General features: G+C 46.1%; 1 protein-coding gene across 2 annotated transcripts in view; it reads left to right on the top strand.

Moving 5' to 3' along the window:
- Slco3a1 (solute carrier organic anion transporter family member 3A1) overlaps nt 1-17,255 on the top strand; it is a 289,188-nt gene extending 271,933 nt beyond the window's left edge. The window contains exons 10-11 of one of the 2 annotated variants that reach the window (XM_010621010.1): nt 8,214-8,456; nt 16,632-17,255. In XM_010621010.1, coding sequence (XP_010619312.1) covers nt 8,214-8,456; nt 16,632-16,714 — 326 coding nt within the window. In that variant the 3' untranslated portion in view covers nt 16,715-17,255. Of the gene's footprint in view, nt 1-8,213; nt 8,990-16,631 lie in introns of those variants that run through there. The other variant, XM_010621009.2, reaches the window with a different exon arrangement.
- Nucleotides 17,256-24,682: the final 7,427 nt, after the last annotated feature.

Genomic DNA, 24,682 nt, shown 5'->3' with positions numbered 1-24,682 from the left:
AAAAAAAAAAAAAAGTCCTGGCATTCAGCCTAACTTCATTTCTTGCAGCACCCACTAAGATTAACCACCACCAGTGTCAATGAAAGGCCAAAGAATAAATCAGATTCCATGACACCACCAGCCTCTGTGCTGGCCCCACATGGGTGATGGGGGTACAATGGGGACATCACAGTTGAGGGTGACAAGATCCATGATGGAGCCAGCACCAGGACAACAACAGGAACAAGTGGGAAGGCCACGTGAGTGCCTCAGGATGCAGGCAGGGAGTTTGGGAATGTGTGGTGATGTCTACACTAAGACCTGGAGAATGAGCAAGAGTTATTACCGATGATCAGAAAGAGGCAAGAGTGCTTCAGGCAGAGAGACTTGCAAGGATGAATTGCTGGGGCTGAGCAGAGGCCGAGGCAGGTCTGATGGCTGCAGAAAGCTCTTGTGGGGAGGGCAGCACCAGATGGGTTGCAGAAGGTGGTAAATTAGGCACCTGAGGAGAAAGGGCTTCTGTCCTGCTGAATTTGACCTTTATTTGTACGGCAAAGGCAAGCTGTTGCTGGGTTTACCGTGGAATGAGAACATCCACTGTGTGTTCTAGAAAGGGTCCTGTCTGCCCACTACAGAAGGGGAAGAAGTGGGGGCTGCATGGTAAGCCACTGGGGTAACGTACCAGCTGAGGGAAGCTCGTGCTGTGATGGGGCTGCTGAGGAGGAGAGAGGGGGTGGAGGTGAAGAATACAGAGGCAGAAGCCCCTCCAAGGTTCACTTCCTGAATGGAAGTACACTCGGCCCTCTGTAGCTGCAGTTCCCCATCCCCAGATTCACCTTATTCTTTTAAAATTGTGTCTGTGATGAACACATATACTGTACTGTTTAAACAATAGAAAGAAAATTCTAACAGTTGCTTCCGTAGCATTAACACAGTACTAGATGCTGCAGGCGATCCAGACATGATTAGACATGTATAGGAGGAGGCTGTAGGCTTTGTGCAAATACTGCGCCATAAGGCACTTGAGCAGCCGCGGATTCTGGTGGCACTGGGGGTCCTGGAACCAACCCCCCTTGCATATCAAAGAATATCTGTATGAGGATGGGGTTATCTGGAAGAGAACGCCCATATCCCAAGATCATGGGCTTGGATCACACAGTGAAAGAGGGAAATAATGAACTGCTGGCACAAAAGAGAAGAGCAATAGGTTGAGAATAGCATATACAAGCGCTGATCAGTAGAACTTTGTGATGGAATGTTCTACAGCTATACCACGCTGCCCTATGAGCACTTGAAACAAGGTTGTATAAACTGAATTTATTTAATTTGTATTGGTTTTAAGTAGCTTTGCACAGCCAGTGCTGCTGTACTGTACAGGCAGGAATTGGAGCTCAGGGATAGCTTGATGGACCATCTGGATGGGTCAGGGCAAGAGGAAGTAGGGGACAGCAACTTGGCCAGTGGGAATGTACAGAAAGAGGGCCAGACCTAGAAGTGAAAACAACAGTGGTCTCCCTTGTTGCTTTAAAGGCTGGTAGAGATGAGCTGATAGAAAGGGCAGGGTCCACAGCAGCACTGGTCAGTGGGCTGAGGGCTTCCATGGCAGCCCTGGAGAAGAAGTGAACACATGAACGGGGGTGTCCATACTAGGAGAGCAGAGCAAAGAAATTGAGGATGAGTGTCCTGGTGAGGCTCAAGTAAGTAAACATGGTGCCTGGGTGGATGGAAAAGAGGTAAAGATATGAAGTAGAAAGGATAGGGAGATAAAGGAAGTGTAAGAACTCATTGTAGCAAGTATGGGACAGTGAGCTTGCAGAGCAGGTTGGAGAGATGACAGGTCCCCCAGGTGTGGCACCGCATGTCCATGGAGAAGTTCACGTCATCCAGGACAGCAGCCGAGCTCGAATACTGGAGGCGGCCACTGAGCAGGAGAAAGCTCAGTAAATTAAACAAGAACTGAACAATCAATCCATAGCAGAATCGCTGGTATAGTTCCTCCCCTTTCTTCCTATTGAAAGTGTCCTTGTGCTTTTCAGTCTGGGCTCCAGGCCAAGCATTTGCCCCTGGGTCTGATCAGGAGTCTTGCTCCTGCAGCCTGGTGTGGTGGTGCAAACCTCCCAGTTACTAGGGTGGCAGGAAAGCCCAAGTTCAAAGTCACCCTGGAAACCTAGCAAGACTGTCTGTGGATGTAGCTTAGTGGTTGTGAGGCTCTGTGTTTGATCCCCAGCACTGCAAAACAAAAAAATGGGAGGAGAATGTACCTTGTTCTGAGGTATACGAGATGCCACAGATCAAATCAAGTGTCAAATCAGGTGAATGAGAAACAAACATTTGCTGAGCTCCTTCCATCTCTCAGACACTACTGGATGCTGCAAAGGATGCAAAAAAGCAGGAGCCGGCTTTCTGCCCTCAGGGCCTTCAGTAAGAGAAGCAGATTTCTGGGAAAAATAGGTTAGTTGTGTTAGAGGACCTTGAATTTCAAGGGAAAATGTGTCACTCGGCCTGACTAGTTGTCACTGTGGAGCAAGTGAGGGTTTTTAGATGGAAGGATGGATAGACATTCAGAATTCTGATTCAGGGAGATCAGCTGGAGCAAGGAGGTTTGGCAGGATGCAGGATGACTGATCAAAAGCATCGAGGAGCAAAAATGTAGAGCTGAGTGGGCCCAAGCAGTGGGTCGGCAAGTGCAGAGTCCCCATCCACTGATGCGTGCTTAGTTTTCCTGCTAGACCAGAAGGGCTGGGCAGTCATGCTTAAGGTACATCTGCATATGCAGATGCCCTTCCTGAGCAGAAAGTCTGAAGGTTTTGCCTTGATTTGTGAATTACTCTACAGAACCACATTTTAGAAACTCCTGGCGTGGCTCATCAGAGCTCTGTTGAGCTCCCACTGTGACCAGAGTCTTTAATAGAAAGCTCAGAGGCAAGTGTAGAAATGAACACGTTCACAGACACTTTGGAAGAAGGAATCAGAGTGCCCAGACACCGGGTGAGGTGCGAGAGAACAGGAGACAATGTCAGGATGCACAGAACACCCCTTCAAGTCACCTACACGCTTAACTGTTTAATCAGCAACCATCTGCTAGGCAGCAGGTACGCACCAGGCTCTCTCAGCACCTCCTGATGTACCTGCATTACCCAAGACCTGCTCCCCTTCCTGTGCTAACATAACAGCACTCATTGACCATAGACCCCTCTTACAGCCAGGCACAACTGGGGATTTTAACCCAGTTCTGCCATCACCGATGGCGAACAGTCCAGAGCTTTCAGTGATGGCAAACAGCCAGCTGCGGCCCACGTGCCATAGGTTCGCCATCCCTTTCTAGGTGATCTTTGGCAACCGGTTTAAGCTCTGGAGACTTTGTGACTTTAACAAGGAGCCCTGGAGTGAGATGAGAGGAGAGCAGCTGCTCTGAACTGCTCAGATTTAAGACAAGTGAATGTCAAGTGTGCCTGGAAGATGCTTGCTGATATCAACAGGCCAATGTCCTTCCTGGCATCACCAAAGCATTAATCTTTTGTAAGAATGCACCTTTTGGGCTGGGGATTTAGCTCAGTGGTGCCGCCATCTGTCTCACAAGTACAAGGACCTGAGTTTGATCCCCCTACCAAAAAAAGAGAATACACCTTTCACCCCTCTAGCTGGTGCTGGACAGCACAGTCATTCCACCAGCTTGAATAGGGATTCCACGATGAATTCAAGTCTTGGCAGGTAGGATGGAGAACAGTGGTCATCTTTTCAAATGGAAACGAAGCAGTCATTTTCAGCTGCCATTTTGTCCCATAAAGGAACGTGGATTTATTTTTCTTACAAAAGCCTTTTAAGTTTAGATTGGAGAATATAAATAGGCCCTGCCTTTTCAACCATGGGAGTGAATTGAGTACCAGAGATTATAGGGCCCTGAGGTTTAAACTCTGTTAATAGATTTCAGGAAAACAGAGACAATTTCTTTAAACAACACAACAGTTTTTTCACTGAAATGTATATATAGCTGCAATTGAAGCCAGAGTATAAGAAGTGAGATTTTATCCCTTTAATATTCTCCATAATAGCAGAGAGACCCCATGTATTGGGTCTGCACAAATCCCTCTAACATAGGATGAGCTCCCAGTTCCCTCCTGATGGGGCTTTACTAATGTCTGCTTTGCCTGAAAAATTCCTGCCCAAGAGACACACAAGAAGAGAATGAAGGAGAAAGTTCACTTTGCAAATGCCAGGGTCGAAGACACTCAAACCAAGAAGAGACACTAAAGTACATCTTACCCACTTGGCCTTCCTTCCAGGAGCCTCTGATTATCCTCCAGAGTGGACTCACTTTTAAGACCTGGAGGGTTCTTGCCAGTTAACATTGTTCACTAAATCTTGACTTGAAGGGTTTCTTGCCATGCAGCATTGCACCTGTGCAGGTGAAGATTTAAAAGAAGACCGATTTTACTTAGCCAAGAGGCTTTAGGAGAAAAGACTAAGTAAGAACCCAAAGGAAACCAGATTTGTTGAGAACTCTCCACAAAGGTATCTCAGTTAATCCTTACAGAAACTCTTCACGAAAGTATAATTGTGCCCATTTTATGAACAAGGAGACTGAGATTCTGGTAGGTTGTATAACTTACCCAGGGTCTAGAGCTTCCAGGGCACAGATGTGGAATCAGAATCCAGCATCTGTTGTCTCTGGTTGTAAAGTTCCCATTTCCTCCATCACAAGCAACCTCCAGATGTAAGTGCCCTGGCTGCAAAAGGGGTGCCCAGGACAAGTGACATCTCCTGTCTCTCCCTGCTGACAAAAATCTGCCAGTATCACCAGAGGCTCTCTGCCAGAAACTCAGAGAGCTTGTTTACAAAATAAGGCTCCCAGCCTACTTAACAGCCCTAAAGAAGGGCTCCTACTTCCCAAAGATCAGTACTCCTGCATGCTCTGCTCCCTTCCTGCTTCAAAACAGGGCTTCTACAAGCTTAGCAGAAAGGTAAAATGTCCTCTGCAGCCCCGGAAATCCCGACGAGAGCTCTAAAATCTTCTCCAGTCAACAAACTTTGAATTAGAATAAAGTGGAATCGCAAGATTTTGATCCAGCCCAGGACAGATAATATCCCCATTCTCAGTGTCTTTCTAGGTAAAATAAAGGGAAGAAAGGCAATTGTGGAGAGAATTCGTTGTGCACGTAGAACACTAGACAGTGCAGGGGTGGAGCAGGCTAATGGCCTACTTATTACCTGGTTGTAGCATAGAAGGCTCCCACCGGAGACTTCTCTGGGGGAACTAGCTTCTTGCAGGGAATGGTTGGGCTTTTATTTAGTCCCAGAGTGATAAACCATGTGATGATGAGTGGCTGGGTGTGAAAATGAGTCAGGAGCATGGGACACCCTTTGGCAACTAATCAGATGAGTTCCAGAATAGCAGAGGCCTCTAATGAGAATCATCCATCGAGAGCCTCATCTAGAGCGTTCCCGGCACACCTAGAATTTAGGGCCTGATAGATAGAGTTCTCCTTTGGGAAAGGATTGTGAGTCAATAAAAAGGAGATGATGAATTTGGCAGAAAAGGAAGCCAATACTTTATCCAGAAATATAAAAGGAATTACTTCAGGTATTCAACCTAGAGTTTATTTTAAAATGTCACCCCAAATCCCTTGGATAATGTGAATAAGTTAGCAAAAGCCCTGGCCACATAGAAGGGCAAGGGCCCCGCAGAACACTTAGGTTCCTTGTTTGTGTGGTATTTTCATTAACCTTGACCATGCAGGTGGTATTAGCTCCCTGTTGAAGAAACCAAGGTACTGAATGATCAAGAGACTTATCCCACAGTTTTGGGCTCCTTCCGTTAAAAAATTCTTTCATCTCCTCTACAGAGTCTTTCTAAAATATTAGGTATAGCATGATAAACATTGATAGGCACTTAGCATTATAGTTGCTAACTACAGTATATGAAGGCCTTTTCTAGTTCTCCTGGAGGCTTCGCCTTCTGAGAGTGGTGCTTAACAACAGACAGGGTGGAGCAGACATCTTTAGCATATAGTGGTCTCTACTCTAAAGGCAACTGAATGTTATAAAACTTATCACTGAGGTACAGGCACATGAGGAAGTACATCTGGGCACTGTAGAAGGGCATTTTGCCTCCAACAAATGGCTCTTTAGTATTCTGCACATCCCCTGGATGTGCCTAAACTAAGACCTAATTTCCCACACCTTCACACGTCCATGAACTCATGCATGGTGGAACAGAGAGCACACAACTGTCAGTCCTTTCTTGTGGCAGAGAGTTCACCAAAGTGTCCCCTATAGTCCTAGCTCCTCAGGGCCCCATGCTGGGTCTTGAAGACAGAGGGAATGCAGAAGGAAGAGGAGGAAAGAGCAGCTGTGAACTAATCCCAACAAAATAAAGCTCAGCAAAATGGAAAGGTGAATGGATTTGCCTCATCCTATTGTGCCTCAGGGACGAGCCCAATTAGTCCCATCCATCCATGGGATTTTTCTGTAATTTACACCGGCCCCACTTCATTTCTTTACCTAGATGGAGTGTGGCTTAGTTTCTATTATGCAGTTGCCATGGCAGTTCCTCCCCCTGGCTCTTTTTCCATGAAAGGAAGAAAGGCACTGGTTGGGGAGCAGGAAGAACACACAGGGTCTCAGGGAAGGCCTCCAACTCCCGAGCAGCCTCAGAACCACAGGGAATACTGCACGACAGCTTCCACTCTGCAAGGCCTGAACCAGAAAGAGGGAGCAGCCTGTGCAGGATTTGGAGCTTGGAGTTTATTTATAAAATCAAGCTGCTTGGGAAGTTTCATGAGATTCACAACTAGAAGTTCACAGTGTCGGGGGAGTTCTCTTGGGGGTAACTCGTGATGGGAGGTGGAGAGCTCTTAAGGAGTAATGCTGAGGCCTCTGACCTGGGAGCTGGGGTTCTCTCAGCCTCTTTAAAACTGAGAGGATGATACCGACCTGCTCGGCCCAGTCCAGGGCTCAGTGGCCAAGGGAAGCACTGTGTCTTCCTCTAGCCCCTCCACCCCCACCCAGAACAGCTGCAGTGCAGGTCTTCTGGCTGTGATGGACAGACTTTAGGGGTCTATGGTCCCGCAGAACACGCATTTGCTTTGACTTTGTGAGTAGATGCACTGTTTTTTGTTTGTTTGTTTTGTTTTGGACTAAGCGTCTACATCTCAACAAATTCTAAGGGGCACCTACCTTAATAAAAAGTCAAATCAGACGATCCAGGGCTAGCCCTGAGTGGTACAGCAGCTATGGGATCTCAGAGTTGCTCCTACCTGGTTGCCCCAATAAGTCCCACTTCTGAGCTCTCTCACTGCAGGTGACTGACAACATAGTCTGGTCTCTGGGGAAAACAGTATTTTTCTGGAATAACAAATTGGTATTAATGACTCAAACATTCTTCCCCTGTAGTACAAATAAGAATTTCTCCCACCCCTAAGCAGCCAGAATCACATAGGAGTGTTTTATAGATGACTGAGCTACACTCCAAACACTCGGGTTTTGATGGTCTGGGATGATTCTAACATGCAGCTGGACTAGTAACCCTTGCAGAGAAACACAGAGAGCAACGTGGAACTGAATTAATGATAGGGAACAGCTCTCACTTCCTATTTCCGCTGACAAGGTGTAAGTGTCTGAAACTCTCTGTTGTGAAAGTCTTAAAGCTGGTTCGCAGCTGAGGATGGAAAGTATTCTTGCCTGTGTAATTTTTAGGGGAAGGGAAGCTGCCAGTGTGTACACACATGTGTCTCCTTGGAAGCTATGGGCGTGACCAGATACACGCAGTGTGCTGTCCTTTGCAATTCCTCCACCCAGAAATGCACACAGCCCTGGGAGCACAGGCAAGAGAGCAATGGAGAGTTCACAGCACCTTCTCACGCTCTGCATTTGATAACAGCAGCCAGCACTTAGTGCCCACTGTACAGCGCGCACAGTACATGCCATTCTAAATACCTTTCATGTATGTAGTCTTCATGGTGCTCTCATAAAAACGGTATTATTTATATCATCAGTTTGTATCAGGAGAAAGGCACAGAGGGCTTATAATTTGTCCAGGCAGAGCTGGGATTTGAACTCACACCATTTGGCTCTTCCAGTGTGTCTCTGAACTACTGAGCTACAGAGCCACCAGGTCTAACGTTCCTTCCCAGTGCCCCCCCAAAGAGGGAAAATCCGCACAGCCAGAAACAGGGGAGCCAGTCTCTGCCGAGAACCAGCCACCAGAGCCACGAATGGTCTTTTCCCTCTCACAGGCTTCATCCCCCCACCCCTCATCTTCGGGGCCGGCATCGACTCCACCTGTCTCTTCTGGAGCACCTTCTGTGGGGAGCAGGGCGCCTGCGCCCTCTACGACAACGTGGTCTACAGATACCTGTACGTCAGCATTGCCATCGCGCTCAAGTCCTTCGCCTTCATTCTCTACACCACCACGTGGCAGTGCCTGAGGAAGAACTATAAACGCTACATCAAAAACCACGAGGGCGGGCTGAGCACCAGTGAGTTCTTTGCCTCTACTTTGACCCTAGACAAGCTGGGGAGGGACCCTGTGCCCGCACACCAGACACATAGGACAAAATTTATCTACAACCTGGAAGACCATGAGTGGTGTGAAAACATGGAATCCGTTTTATAGTGACGCAAGGAGGGCTGAACTCTGTATTAGTAATCAAAGGGTCATTTTCTTAAAAAAAAAAAAAAAAAAAAAAAGGAAAAAAAAAGGTTTCCCCAAAACATTCAACACACAGACATACGTGTGCGTGCACATACACACACACACACACACATACACACACACACACGCAACTTTTTCCTTTTGCTCAAAATCAGATCCAGACAGGATTCAGAATAAGAAAGAATGGGATCATCCTGGAGGGCGCTCGCACTGCTGGGGCTCAGAGTTGGCTTTGAAAGCACCTCGTGGTCTTTGGGATGCCAACCACTGCAAGCAACAGGCACTGCCAAATTCAGGGCCCAGTGAGGGCCAGCTTGGAGGATGGATGTTTCTGGATACACACACACATATGAAACAGAAACATTACAAGAAACAAAAGTCTACTAAAAACACACAAGGTCAAGTTAAAAACATTGCCAGATTCAGCAGTAGCGACACACCCCCGTGCCACCCTCTCCCTCCATGTGTGGGTGGGTGGCACATAAATCAGAGGGGTGGATGCCTGCTCCTCTGCCTTTCGCAATATGGGTCACTGTAGACGACTCACCCAGTCTGCATGTGGCTCCAGGCCCTAGAGTTCTCTCAGCGATGTTAATGGGTGCTCCCAGCTGGAGTCTGTGATTGGTACCCATCACCAGCGCCATTCCCATGTTCAAGACTGACGGCCCAAGGGGAAGATGGGCGGGGGGCCAGCACCTTCCCCCGGGAGCGCCTCACAGTGGCAAAGGCCATCTCCCCCAGCCCCACAGAGTGACCTCAGGAAGCCGTGGACCTCACCTGGCTATGACTGACCCGCTCAGAGCCGGTGAGCCCCGAGTCCAAGTTGTTTGCTTACATTTGCCAAACATTTTGCCATTTTTTTCAAAATACAATGCATATGAATTTCAAACTGTTGTATGTATAATCCTCTAATTCCTATTTTTAACCACTACTAAAATCTGTGTTAACCCTTCAGTTATAACACAGCGCTCTAGACCGGGTTTATTATGCTCGTTACTTTTTCTTTTCTCCTTTTTTAAATGCACCAAAAATACAATGTGATCCAAGGGATGCACTTAATCTATTGTAATTTTTATCATTTTATCCTCATTTGGATAGTCTGCAATAACAATATACAATGTGTTACAAGAAGGAAAAAAATGCTTCCCAAAGAGAGTGTATATGCAGCCTGCCTTTGAAAGAACCGCATTTGAAACAACAGGGGATAATGTGATGAATTGCAAATTCGCCTTCTGGCTTTATTCCCCATGATTCAGTGATCACTGTCATGGGAAGCCCTTTTATATTCAGGCTTCGCCTTCCAGGAGGCATTCTTTCTGCCTGTGGAGGAGATGTGCTTAAATGTGGGTTTGTGTGCATGGGTGCGATACGCCTGAGGATGAGAGAGAGACAGTGCAGTTGAGCAGGCTGTGGTAATGAATAGACCCAGGAGCTCCAAGGAGAAATCACATGTCCAGTGCATGAAAACATCAACAATGGTTCCAGGGCCAACCTTGAACTAAAGGGGCTTTGTGTATGTGTGTGTGTGTGTGTGTGTGTGTTTTGAAGGTGGCTGAACCTCAGAATGACCCTGTCATTTATTTGGGACAAAAGTCCCATGTTAAAGCAGTGCACTAAACTTCTTTGGCCATGTCCCTAAGATGACAGAGAGTAGGAGAGTGTACACACACACACACACACACACACACACACACGGCCCATTCACTTGCACTTTGTCCTCCTCTGTTGACCTTGCTTGATGCCACATGCCTGGTCGTGGGAAAGACTGCAAAAGTTGGTTGGTTGGTTTGCTTTTCACTGCAATTTGCTCAGAGAGTAACAAAAGAATCAAGGAAGGAAAGGGTGGGAAGAGCGGTGGTGTGCCAAGTTTTTAATAAGCACTGTGAATGGGAAGATCTGAGTGACAGCACATAACTAGAGAAAGCATGGAGCAAGGGGGACCAGAAGACAGTGCAGTGAAGGGCCGACTGCGGTCAGGCAGGCCTTCCATCTGCCAGTGTTAGTTGTTCTTGTTTGTGACTGTGGTGAGTTCATCAGTACCTTAACTAGTAAAAGAGGAGGACAGTTCTCTAATCAGTCCATGAAACATGGATATTTTGTTACTCCTAAGGCTTTGGTCATATTCTATACAGGTTTTGGTTTGGCTTTATTTTGACAATACACTACCAGTAAGTTACCACCCTCTTCTGTACCATAGCATACATCTCCAAACTCAGCGCATACACAGAGACCCTAGGACCTATGTTTGTTTCATGGCACTATTTGCTTTTATTTTTTAAAAAAAGATTTTTTTTTTTATCTCTCTGCATCTTGGATTTTTTTTTCCCTTAAATTTTAGGATAAACAAGAAAAGATGTTAGGAAAACAACCCTAAAGGTTCCATTTTATCAACAATTGAATTTAAAGTTAAAATCCCCTATGGCAAGATGGTTTTCATGTGTGTTGTGTTGCTTTTTAAATCTTAAATTTCTCTCATATATTACAGATCGGGAAACAGTGTAGTTTTTATTTACCTTGTGCTGTAGTAAACCATTGTACCTCCATAACTCCATCCAGCCCCATGGTCATCCATTTGGTTTGAGTGGTATTTTGAGTGAAAAGGTGTCCTGGTAAGATCTCCCTAAGATTTAACAGAGCACAAAAATGTAAGGAATGGAATAAACCTAGAAAGTGAATGCTAGAGTTCTCTCTCTCTTCCTCCAGCTCCTCCACCATCTTGGTGGAACCAGCCCCAGGATGGATGAAAAGGTCTCTGTATAACTCCTAGACAAGTACTGAGAGTTTGCTGGGGGTTTTCTACCAATATTACGTCCCCATATGAAGTAAACACATTTGTAACAGCATCTCTCCAAGGGACAGGATTTTCTGTCTCCTTCAGTTGAGGCTGTGCACTGTAGGAGGACCTGTAGCTTTCTCCTCGCTTTCTGCCTCCACTGAGGAGGATCTGAGGCTCCACACTCCCTGTGGACACCACCGTGGCAGAAGTCCGGAGCATGCTGGATTCCCTCACAGCTCATGAAGGAGCAAGAGAATCCTCTCCTCACAGCCCTCCTCAGGAGGTAGTGCTCAACAGGCAAAATAATAAGAGGAAGCCAGGCGCTTCCTCAGAATTGTTTGACAGTTTTGCTAATATCTTCCACATCGGAAGGAGTGTTTCTCTCCATAAATTACTTGTCTTCCTCCACCTTACTCTAGTGATGATTTTTAAAGTTTGGCCAAGTGGCATCCACCCATCTAGATATCGTGGTTCTACCTTCTTGTGTCCAATAATGGCTAAAAGCTTCGCCTCACATATAGCAAGATTCCCTCCCCTTCTTTTGAAAAAGTAACTCATAGCAAACATCCCACACAAGGGCAGCCGCCCAGTCTACACTGATCCTGTAAAGGGCCATTTCTAAATAAAAAGATTCTGCTGTGTTGCCCATGGATTATCTCCTATCGTCCCAAGGGAGACCCTTCACTGAGGAACATGTAAAGCAGGAAGAATCTGTGTGGACTGGCAGAGAAACCTCTAGGGAACAGTTGTTGGTTGCCTATGTCTTGTTCTGCTGCTGGCTGTCTTAGCTGCCTGCTGCTTCAGGTCCTGGGAAGTATAGTTTCTTCCCATCCAGCCAGGCCTGTGATTGGTTCTAAGTGGAAATACCAGTCCCACCGTGTTAAGCAATAAAGGTCAATGTGTAGAAAGCAACACAACTCATTATACTGTCCAGAGAGACAAGGACAGGAAAAGCTTCTGTTTCTATTGGCTATACTTTATTGTTAGTGGTCTGTTTCACATGAGGAGAGAAACTAGGCAAGTAGTTTTTCAGTCCAACAGATGGATACCTATTGCTATTCTTACCTGATTTTGTTGCTGGTTTTGGAGAACCAGCTACCTGGCTGGAAGCTAGAGGAAAGTTGAAGAGTAGTGGCATGCCTCAGTGCTCCTGCCACTGCCCCCTCTCATTGGAGTCCCCTCTACTTTGATGTGTTTCCTTTTCTTTACCCATAAGGTTATAGTCCAGGTCAGATACCTCAGAGACACTAGATTTTTCAAGTTAGAATGTTAGTGAAGCGAAATTCAGCTTAGGAAATTCATTACGGATGCAAATATACCCTTTTTCTAGCCTCACTTCATTCATAACCCCCCATCTAGCCTAACTCACACCAAAATCCACCTCTCAGAGCAACGCCCCCTAGATGACAGCCTGTGGCCCTTGGATCCCTAGGATAATGGTTACTCAAAGCAGACTAGAAGAGTCTCTCCCTGGCAGCATATTCAAGAGAGGCATTTGGTTTTGATGCCTCTTCTGGAGACTGTGGCCGACAGAACAGATGGAACTGATACTGACTCTGCACAGCTGCCCACCATGACTCCCCCACATGGTCTGTAACAAATCTGGACATCCCAGGGTGCTTGGTCAGTATGCCAGGGATGACATCGGCTAAAAACACCTACAGGGGGGAATTCAGAGAAACAAAGATGGCCCAGTACCTCAGGAATGTGTGACTGCCGCAGAGCCAGGGACAGGAAGAACTCTTCCTTCTCAGAGGCCATCAGATGGTAACATGATATTCTTTTTTCAGGATTGATTTCATTTGAGGGTGAGCATTCTATATGCTTGATGAATTATTAATATGTATTCATTCATTCCTTTACTTAAAATGCAGAAGCTTCCATAGAAGTGGAAAAGTGTGCCCAGCCCTCCCAGAGCTCACAGTTCAGTGAGTTGGAAACAAAGGCAGTGAGATATGTTAAGATCTTGGGTCTGCCTGGTGTGAGGCTTATTCATTCCGGTGGTGAGAATCAGGAAGACCTCAGGGTGGTCTAGAACAGAAAGCACAGCAGGAGAAAGGAGGAGGTACAAGGGAAAGGTCCCCTCGAGAGACACCCTGTTTCTGACAGGAGCCAGGAAGGTGCAGGAGGATTAGACCGAGACAATGGGTAAACAAATGAGTGGGCCCCAATCCAGTAAAAGCTTATTCATAAAGGGGCAGCGAGAGGGAGGGCAGTGACTACTGATTTCCATGCTGGCCTGAAGCCTGCAGCACTACCACGTTTTCGGGGGTTAGCAGGTCAGCAAAGGCAGGGCAGGGCCCAGCCCTGAAACTCCGCCTTAGCCTTGACTGATTCGTGGGTCCCTAAGTGTCCTGGGGGAGGATATTCTCGGCCATGAGAATCTAATTCAGGTGTCTCATTTCTAAAAACCAGGTAAGTATCCCACCGCCTTTGTTGTCGGCAGTGCCTTCCAACTCCAACCTCAGCAGTTCAACCAGAGTAATCACTCTCTTTTTCTTAAATGACGGCAACAAGTACATGAAGAACATACGTAGAAAGTGAAGAGTGAATCCAGACACGAATAGGATTTCCACCCTGCTCCCTCCTCCCCTCCAACACAAAACAGTGGCGTGCCAAAGCTAACAGATCTGCCAGGTAAAATAATCCATAAGCAGTATTAACAGCTGATCGCAGTAGTCCCTTAATGTTTATCACACACTTACTCTGGGCTAGCTGCTGGGCTGGGCTTATTACCTGTATCAGTTCATTTACTCTTAACAATGACCCTATGAAGTTGGAACTGTTACCAGCCTCATCTTCCGAGGCAGGGAAATGAGACTTGGAAGCCTTCCAGAATTGGCTCCTCAAGGTCACAGCAGCAGCACTGGGGCACTAAAACCCAGGTCTGTAACTAAAAAGCCCATGTCCTTAACCACTGCGGTGTTCCCTCCCTGCCGGGCAAGACAGGAGGGACTCCTCCTCCGAAGTCTCTCACCCAAATGAGCCAAGAGCCCTACACTCTCATATGTAGCAGGCAGGACACTGGCAGCCGTGTTCTGGGCACATCTGCTCTTCCTGGATTATTCCTGGTCTTAACCCCTGATCACAGTGGTCCATTTATATGAGGCATTCCACCAGGACTGGGCAGGGGAAATGAGGAAACAGGTTTTCCATACCATTGTTAAATGCACTTTCAAAGCCTTGGGGTGCCCTGGTGGCCTCCTCGGTGTGGTAATCAGCACCAGGGGGAGAGCCACTCACATTGCTCCTGATACTGCTACAGTCCCTGGCTTCTGGGCTCTACCTCCAAGTCTGGCCCTGACCCTGGGGCTTCAAACATATGGAAATTGCTCCCCAGCTGGATAGGTCTTACTCTATTTCCAGATTCTAGGCTTTTAGGGACAGAGGATCATAACATGTTTATTTTTGTAATAATGGCTCAACAATCAGAAATTGATGATAATCATAAACTTAGAATGTTTTTCCTTAAGGTAGGAGTGATTATGCTTTTTCACTATGAGCAAATGAAACAGCAATTTTCTGGAGGTTTAGCCTTCTGTAGAATGAGATTTTTGCCATCTCCTTAATGTTTTTCTGAAACACATGCTAACCATAGAAGATGGCACTCGTGGAGGTACATTTGCTGAGACTTTGATTTATAACTAAGGCCATAAAATGAACTGGAACACTGCAGTGTTGAAGGTTTTGATAAAGAGGAAGCCAACTAAAGCCAATTGTACTCTCATCCGGCACCTTAAAGGTGGGAAGGGTGTGGGGAGCTCATGTTCATTGAGAGCCTACCATCCATGTGCCAGGCATCATGAATGTTCAGTTCCCAGCAGCCTTCTTACACTTGCCCTGTAAGGTAAGTATCATTTGTTTTTTGGTTTTTTTTTTTACACTTTACAGATCAGGAAACTAAACCTCAGCAAACCTGAGCTTTTTAGGGCACACAGCTAGTTAGAAAGGTCACCATGAACCATTTCAAAGCCTGTCTGATTCCTGAACCAGAGCTCTTTCTAATACACCATACAACCACCAACGTGAGAACCTGGATGTGGCTTCTTACAAAGCCAACAGAGCATCTCCCTTTGGGACCCTCTGCAGGAATCTATAGTCTCCCAGAGAAATGAGCCAAGAGCTGGAGGTGAGAACAATTTGCAAAATTCTGCCTACAGGCACAGGAATTCAAAATGAGAAAAACGATGTTCCACTTTAATAATTAAACAATGTAGACCTTTAAAAACACTGCTTCCTTCTTCAACCTTAGCCTTATCAGCAGAAGTTTCAGAGCCAAACATCATCCTCTGTCTTATTCATTCTACTGAGCAAGAACCAACCCCAGCTCTCTCTTTTGTCCCACTGTCCACATCTCCCCACCAAAGGCTTCTAGGAGAACCCCCAAGGCTGTAAGAACTTGAGCCTTCCCAAAGTTAAGGAGGCTCCAGATTGCCCGAACACATGGGCTTCTTCCTCTGTAAGAGAAGTCTCAGCTTCAATAACCTGAATAAAGAAGTGACGTTTCCAAACCGTCACCTTCTGTACCTCCAGGCCAAAGTCTAAAGAGGACAAATAAATGAACAGGGACTTTTATGGGCCCACTGTTCCTTTCACTGAACAGGAAAGCTACATGTCACAGTCAAGGAGACCTACGTGGCTTACCATCGTCACAGGGATGAGTTCAGTCTTTTAATACCTTTTAAAGGAAGCCACAGCATCTATTTTGGAAGTGTGGCATCAGCTTAAAAACCTGCTCCAATGAGGAAACTTTCAGCGCAGGGTGACTTTCTGTGGCTGGATGACAGACTGGTCTGGGATGCTGGAGAAGTCCTGACGTGATGTCAAGTGGTTCCCCTGGGACTCCGATTAGTAGTAACTGGAGACTGAAAGTGACTCTTAGAACCCTAGGGCACAGGCTGTCTGTAGGTGACTTAGATAAGACAATGACAGGCTAACAACTGGGATACGTCTTACTCATCCCATAAAAGAAACCTCTACCCGGGTGTTGGTATGGACATGTAGATAAATATCCTCAGAAAGATTTGGCCTTCAAAGGGGGCTTTGGGCTTGAAATCTGGTCCTGTTGGGGTTACGTGGAGTGAAAACCAGCACTTTATTGCTTCAGCTTCCTGCTCTTCTCCATCAAAGCCATGCTGCTATGACATAAGCCTAACACAAAGTAGGAAACGCAGAAAAGACCGATCTTTTTCCTCTTGGCTCTTCTTCCCTCCTCCCCTTTAGGCACAGAGTACCAAGACATTGAGACTGAGAAAACCTGCCCCGAGTCACACTCACCTTCAGAAGACTCCTTTGTGAGAAGCTGAGGGCCCTGTTCCTCCTGCAGAGAGCAGCCCATCACCACCCACAGACCTCACAGGCCTGACTTAGCTGCTCTGCCTGCCTGAGCGCCCAGGGGGCCCCTGTGGAGTTTCCAATGCGCGCTTCCTTTGAGGCCCCACGCACTGGCCTTTGACGAGGACTAAGGAGCTGACGGGGCTGAGAGTCCGCCTCTGGTAGCCCTCAGAAGTAGTCGTTTCTGGGTCCCAAGCTTGACCTCCTGTGCATTCCCTCCTGCCTACCCCTCCTCTGCTTCTGTGGGGATGGCTTGCTGCCCTGCTTTAGAGACCCCCCTTGGGAATGCTTCTCTGATCGAGGGCTCCAACAGCTCCCAAGAAATCAGCCAAAGTTAGATTTTACTAGGAGGGGTAAAAATCACCCCATTTCACAGAGTAGAGGAGGCAAAAGCACATACTCAATAGTTTTTGAGTGTGATATTCTGTATTTTTGCAGCTTATATTTTCCAGATGAGCAGTTTAGAAATGTGATGTAAAGTACATTACTGTACATTGCTGAAAATTACATTAAAAGCACTATTTTAATTCTTCCTCTGTCTCCTGCTGTTACCTCTGTCATCTTTCTCGCATGTGCTTTGGGGTAAAACGATCCCAACAGGAAAATGTTTCTGGGGTGTTTGTTCTACATTTGTGGGCTTTAAGATATTCAAAAGATCAGACCATGGAGTCAACACAGACCCAAGTTCAAATCCTTCCTTCCCACCCTCAGCACTTGCTGCTACTGTGATGTTGATCCAGTAATCTGATTTGTCTGAGCCCTGGTTTCATTCTCTGCAAAATGAGAATGTCAATGCTTGCTTTTTGCAACTGTGATAAGACTTAGATGTTAGACAAGATCGAATGTGAAGGAACTGAGCCAGTGTTCCACACAGAAATGGTCACTGTTCATTGCTTCCTAGACCCCTGGCTGGAACTAGGTTTCCACAGCACTGAAGCAGCTCCTACTGATAGCCAGTGAGTTCCTCAGTACTGGCTCTGCCCTGTTCCTTTGTGATCTTCCCAGCATCTGTAAACCCTGGGAGAGCAAGGAATGGCTTTCTCTCAGGACATCCCTGCTGCCTGAAGCGGTTCATGATGTTCAGAGGATGCTCAAGGTACAGATGAATAAACCACCAGCCAGGACCCAGCAGCGTGGGCGGCTTGGACTTCAGTCCCAATCCTCAGCATTCGGAGTCACCTACAAGACACCATGGACAGAGCTCAGGCAGCTTTCTCTTGCCTTGCCAGCCCTCTTTCTGATTGGCTGGTTTCACCTCCACACCCTAGTTACTTTACTGGCTAGACTTCTAGTTCACCTGGGCACTTTGGGCAGGTAGACCTCTGCCACTGACTTGCCTCTTAGAGACCCCACACACTCAGCTTATGGGTCCCACTCTGATAACTGACCCATTTTCTTCATGCCCCTGCCACCCTGGATCTTAGCGCCCGTGTACAGCCTGGTCATAGTTTACAGCTGAGCTCACAGAAGATCAAAGCTCATCAGATCAATATTCCCTGAAGATGGCACTCACACCAGCTCTACATTGTCTTTTCAACTATGGGGCTTGAAGTGGTCGAGAAAGAGTATACCTGGCCCTTTTAAAGTCCTGATTGCCAGCTTGCTGGGGCTTTAGGGATTCCTTTTTAGCCTGACTCTGGTTATTTATGTGATTGTTTATTTTTTGCAAAGCAACATGATTTATTCTCTCTGGCATAAAAATCGTGAGAAAATGCAATTTCAACATTCTTTGTCCTGATGTGAAAGATGCTGAAACAGCTGAAAAAGTGGTGGTGGTTTCTCCCAGGAGCTGAACTTTATCTGCACTGAAAATTCAGATGGAAACAGAAGAGAAGAAGGACAGTTGCTTAGGGCACCCAAGTGCTAGTCCTGAATTTCACACCTACAATCCAGTTCTTTTCCTTCGCTACTTTTATCCCTCAAAAACAAAGTGGTCAAATTATGGAAAATTTACTCTGCCTCCATTAAATCTAAAGCTCTGAAAAACGTTATTTCTTATTTGGAGTCAAGGGATTCATGCTTCAATGGCTAACAATCCCTGAGAGATCTGTTTGCACAGGTTGTTCAGCTAACACAATGAGAACAGAGGACTTAGATGAGAACCCAAATGCCATTTCTTCAGAATGTCCTGTCAGCTGCCAAGGGCCACCAGGGTCTTGAACCAAATACACATTCACCCATCTTGATCCAGCTCGAAAACTCCAACATAACTTCTTTCCCAACCTTTGTGAAAGGGTTAGTCATGAGCTCCAGTATTTTGTTCAACCAGATTAAACACAGCTCTTTCTGTGACCTTTAACGTGGGTTCAGAACATACTTATTTTTCAAAGCCTTTTTTTTTTTGCCACCAGGGTCTTGAACCAAATACACATTCACCCATCTTGATCCAGCTCGAAAACTCCAACATAACTTCTTTCCCAACCTTTGTGAAAGGGTTAGTCATGAGCTCCAGTATTTTGTTCAACCAGATTAAACACAGCTCTTTCTGTGACCTTTAACGTGGGTTCAGAACATACTTATTTTTCAAAGCCTGTTTTTTTTTTTTTTTAACTTTAGGAACTACTGCTATAGAACTGCTCCCGTAACACTTAAGAGACATGTATCCTAATACACAGAACAGATTGGCTTGTTTTCTAGAGGGCCTTGAAATAGTGTCTCAACCTTCCCAAGTCCTGGTACAGCGGTACCTCGGTTCATGAACTTAATTTTTTCCATGGTTTTGTTCACAAACAAACAAAATCAAATTTCCCCAAAGGTCAACATTGAACCTAGCTATTGAATTTGATTTGGTTCTCTTAGTTCAGTTTTCAACCAGAATCATGGAGAGAATTAAGTTCCCTAGCCAAGGTACCACTGTATTGCTAACTATGAAATACGTGCACGTTACCTATGGGATCCCCAAAGGAGGCCATTCCAGATCTTCGAGAATCCCACTTGCTCTGTTCCTAAGAAAATTAAGGGTGAAATATGAAAATGTAGAACACAAAGGCAAAATGGCAAGTGCATGAGTTCCTTTGACCAGCAATACAGAGCAGATCCAAGGACTGGAGCTCTGCAGGGTAGAAATCCTCAACTGCTCTGGACAGGACACATTTTCATATGAGACTTGTCTCTGTTATATGTCACTGAGAAATTCACCACCACCACACAGGGCAAATAAAAGTTCTCCCCAATGGAAAGGTGAAACCCTCTGTCATCAGCTTTATACCCTCTGCTTAGCAGCCAGCTCCTTTCTGACATCAGATGCTTAACTTGTCCTGCATCCTACCCTTCAAGTTCTCCAAGGAATTATGCTACATGGAACCAGCTATATTTTCACAGTCAAAAATCAATGCTCCAAATAGGTTTCAAAAAGAAAGAAAACAGCCCAAAGGAAATGCAGTTCTGTTGTTTCTAAAATCATCACCACCTGGCTTTTCAAGCTCTAAGCAAATGCTTAGACGCTGCAGTCATTCCTGCCAAGCAGGACTCTGGAGATGAGTTTACTTATATTGTGAATGTGCCTGGGAACAGATTTTGGAAGGATCATAGGGCTGGATCAGTCTTGAAAACACAACCCAGGCAGCTACTGGGAAAAAGAGGTACAGGATAAAGTCCAGTGCTGGGTGCGGAGGAAGGGGACACTGAATATTTGGAGACCCTCACTCTGACTTGGTGGCACCCTCTGCTTCATGGAGTCCGATGCTCCTGAGAATATGAGCCCTGGGGGAGGTGGTTAACTTCATTCCATATTTCAAAGGCACACAAGTCACATTTTAAGACTTCGTGAGACAGTATGGACAGAACTCTGTGAAGTCCTTTGCATTCAGGAAGCGCTTCAGTGTATGAGAGCTGCATGGCTTCAAAAAAGCAGGGCCCAGGTTTGCATTCTGGCTCAGTTGCTGACATCTTGCCAGATGAGCAAGTCACATCTCCCTCAGACTCTTCATATTTCAGTGGCTGTGAAACGCAAAGAGGGCAGCCTGCCTGGGCAGAGATGTCTTGGTAATTCCACACAGGAACAACCCAGCAGCCATCCCTGGAGGACCACAGAAGTAATGTGTCTCATTGACAAGTCTGTCCTTGGCCATACAAATGCAAAGTAGCTGCTGTTTACCAATATTTGCTCCATAATGCTTTTGGGAATCCTCCTTCCTGCTGAAGAGCTAAGCCCTCAATACCTTCCTCCGTCAATTTCTCAGTTTTTCAGTCATTACTTATTAAAACAGCTTTGCCTCACTTAAAAAGACTCAGTTCTGATCATTCGAGAACTTTCGCCTCATATTCCATTCAGGCCCCACGAGAGCAGGCTGGGCTCCAGGGACCTGGAGTGGAGGGCATGTGAGGTTTGCTCTCTCCCATCTTTTTCCTTTTTTCCCTATTCAAATGTGGCTCTGGATGGAGGTGTGGAAGCCAAAGAGAGGAGTAAGGTTTGCCTAGCAGACTTCCTGCAGCTAAGAATGCTGCCCTCACTGCCTCTTCTAAACAGTACCGATGCAGAACACGTGGGTCCCAGCTGGCCTCACTGAAGAGTGACTCAAGCCCAAGGAGCTTGCTTAGTTCACTTTGAGAGGGAGCTCCCACTTTAGCACCCTCTGAATTGCCAGTCTTGGGCTCCTTTTCCCCTTTAGTGAGGGTCACTTCCCTGTACTAGCTGAGTCCCCAGAACACCCAAGCCCCATCCTCATCTTCCCCATCTGGCTGCACTCTTAGCAAAAAGACTGGGCAGGGCAATTTCCACCTCTGTATGAAGGCTGCTTCCTTCCCAGGGCTGTGCTTGCCTCTCTCCTCCGTGGCCCCTTCCTCCAGTGTGCTCCTACAGCTCACCTTATGATAGATAGATGACCTAGGTAGAAATATTATAGGCAGACAGGGCTAAGTCCTCAAGAGGGCCAGAACAAAGGTGTGGGAGATCTATTTCATGTTTCATATTTTCCCACAACAGCCTCGTCCTTCTCTGATGGTGACAGGACAATTCAGCAAGCCTGAGTTCAAGGCAGACATGCTAACAATGTGCACACCCCCAAACTTTTCAAGCAATGGCTCTGGGGACCTCCTTCTTTTGACTATAGGGAGGGAAACCAGCCAATACCTTCCTTCATGAACATCACTCCTCTCGCCTCAAAAGGAAATACTCAAAAGACCTCCTCCAGCATGCCACACCATTGTCATCCAAAGGGGAAGGCTGGCCATCCAACAGGTGGTAATGATGAGAGATGCCACTACCTCCAAGGAAGCCTCCCAGTTGCATATGAGGAACAGCCACCTTGTGCCTGAATGCTCAGCTGCCTTCTAAACTTCAGATTGTTAATTCTATACAGGTTTCACGCGTCTTCAGAGTGCTGCTGCAGGGCCCGCTGCGGAGCCCTGCACCCTCTGAGATCCTATCGGGAGGGGCAAGGAAACTCTGTACCCAATAAACTTACAATCTAGACTAAGGGAAAATGAGCCTCCACCCTTGAAGAGCCCTGTACATTCAAGTTCTCTATGAGGTAGCAGCGATGAGAGAGTGATGGGAATTCAGAGAGGAGAGAAGCCTCCGCGATCTCAGGTGAAAGATGGAGCACTCTCGCAGAGGCACAATGTGTTAAGGCCCCATCTCCTTGGATGCTTTTGTCTCTAGGAACAGTTGTCTCAAAGGAGGCAGGGCAGCAGCCACAGAAGTGTTCCAGGATAATGATAACAATGCACTGAGCACCAGGATAAACCCTGTACAAAGCTGTGTCCTCACTTCATGCTTGCAGCAGCCTTCAAAAACGGGAGTCATTGCATACAAGCCCATCGGCAAGGGTGGAAGTCTCAGCTCCTCTGCCCCAAGACTATGGTGCACGCATTAATAAGGCTGAGGTCCACGCGGTCACTTTGCAGGAAGTCTGCAAGGACTCAAAGGGATAACACCTAGGAAGCTCTTAGCATTATGGCACCAAGAAGATGCCCACGAAATCAAAGAACTCTTCTTTTACTTGAGTAAATAGAAAACATTTTCAACTCATATTTCCAAATCAGGTGACAGTCCAATTTTAACACAGCTAACTTGCATGGGTAAATAATTATAACAGCAATTATCTCCCTGAGGACAATTATTTGCTATCACCATTTGCACCCACTGAAATTACATGCATAAGAAGTGGAGTCACCCACTGGCAGATAAACATAATTAAATTGGATGAATGGCACCCAGTGGCTGATTGGATTAATAAAAGAAATTTATTCCACAGAGGTACTTCGGAAATGCTTCTCCAAGCTGGATTGTATTTTTAAAGCTTATACTCTGAATTCAAATTATGTGTTCATTCTTTCCCCCCAAATTGGTGCGTATCAAATCCTTACAAACGCCATGTACCTCTGAAAAGCTAGGACTACGATGGTTTTACAAGCCACACAAACAGCCACAAATCCTCTGGATCGCTGTGTAATAGATGCATAAAAGCCATGGTGTTTTGTACTTAAAACAATTTCAGCAACAATCTTATTTTGATGATGTATTATTTTCTGGTTTGAAAATTCTATTTTAAACAGTATGCAATGCTCATGATAAATGCAGTCACCACACCACAGATGTAAATAATTTTCTTCGCTTACACGATCCAAGAATAATGATACCAAGATTTGGATCAAAGAAGCTCATAAAATGTACAAACTCTCCCAAATTTCTTATGAATGAATTCATGACAAAGTAATAATAATTAGTGGGGCCAAAGTTTATGAGGCCTGGGTGATAGAGAATTTTTCATTTTGGGAATTTCCAAAATTGTAATTGTGCTTAAAGACAGGAATATGGACCGGCGGCGGGCGCACGACCTCCCGGCCTGCGTGACAACAGACCCAGGAAGGCCCCAAAGACCCCGGAGGGGGTCTTTTCAGCTGCCTGCCTGCCTGCCTGAGATCACCCGGTGGCGGGCGCGCGACCTCCCGGCATGCGCGCAACCTCCCAGCCTGCGCGATATCAGACCCAGGAAGGAAGGTAGCCGTGCGGGTGCCCTTGAAACACCCCCGCGGCACTCCCTCCCCGTTCTCAAAGCTCCTCATTGGGCCAGTCCTTAGACCAACTCTGCAGAGGCATAGGTTCTCATGAAGGGTAGTTTTCTGAGCTCCCAACTTTGAACATCTTTAAAGAAACGGCATTGGGGAAACCTGTAATAGAACTGAGTGGAGTTCAACCCTAAGGGTAAGGAAACTAAAGTTAGGCCTTGTAGATTGTGTGCAGTCCCAGTCGTGGGGAACAGCCATTGGCTAGCTGAGACCAGGGGATTTGGTTCCGCATATGGCTGTGCATGTGGTATAATATGAGATCAGAGACAGCCTGAAAGAGGACCTTCAAATTCTTTTTTTTTTCTCTCTCTCTCTCTTTTTTCTTTTTTCCTCATTCCACCCTAAAATTTCCTTCTTTTTTCTGTCCTCTCTCTCCAACTCACTCTCTTGGTCCACCATATTGTCCCTCATCTCCCCTTTTTATTCCAGCTCCTGAATAACTCAGACTTCTTCTTTTATTATTTTTTGTTTTTAGGAGGTGTTTCTCTTTATGTTCTTTTCTCCACTCATTTTACCTCACTCATGGCTCTGTACCCTCAAGGGAAGGCAAGCGCCTGTTATTGTTAAGGGCATATATTCCTGTCCTTATTCCTGCACTCTCTCTAACCCCCCTGAAGTTAATAGCTTTGTAAAGATAGTAAGGTAATTCTACAACCTCTGGATTCACTTCAAACCTGCTCTAATTCTTTCACTTATCTAATCCTTTCATTCTAAGTCAAACCCCCCATCCTAAATGGTAAAGATGCTATATTGAAAAGCATATTCACTGCAAATATACTATGAGCTGCTTCTTGAAATTAATTTAATTCACATGAGTTAAAGGTGATACATTAATGACTACCACAAGTGGTCAGTTGGCAAGGTGTGCCTGATCCTATTGGGCTGCTGAATGTATCAATTGGGACAAAGAGTGGTGATTGATTTAAAGA

This window comes from Fukomys damarensis, unplaced genomic scaffold (genome assembly GCF_012274545.1).
Source record: "Fukomys damarensis isolate Sample0158 unplaced genomic scaffold, DMR_v1.0_HiC HiC_scaffold_7, whole genome shotgun sequence".
Classification (NCBI taxonomy): Eukaryota; Metazoa; Chordata; class Mammalia; order Rodentia; family Bathyergidae; genus Fukomys; species Fukomys damarensis.
This window is presented reverse-complemented; position numbering and strand designations above follow the sequence as displayed.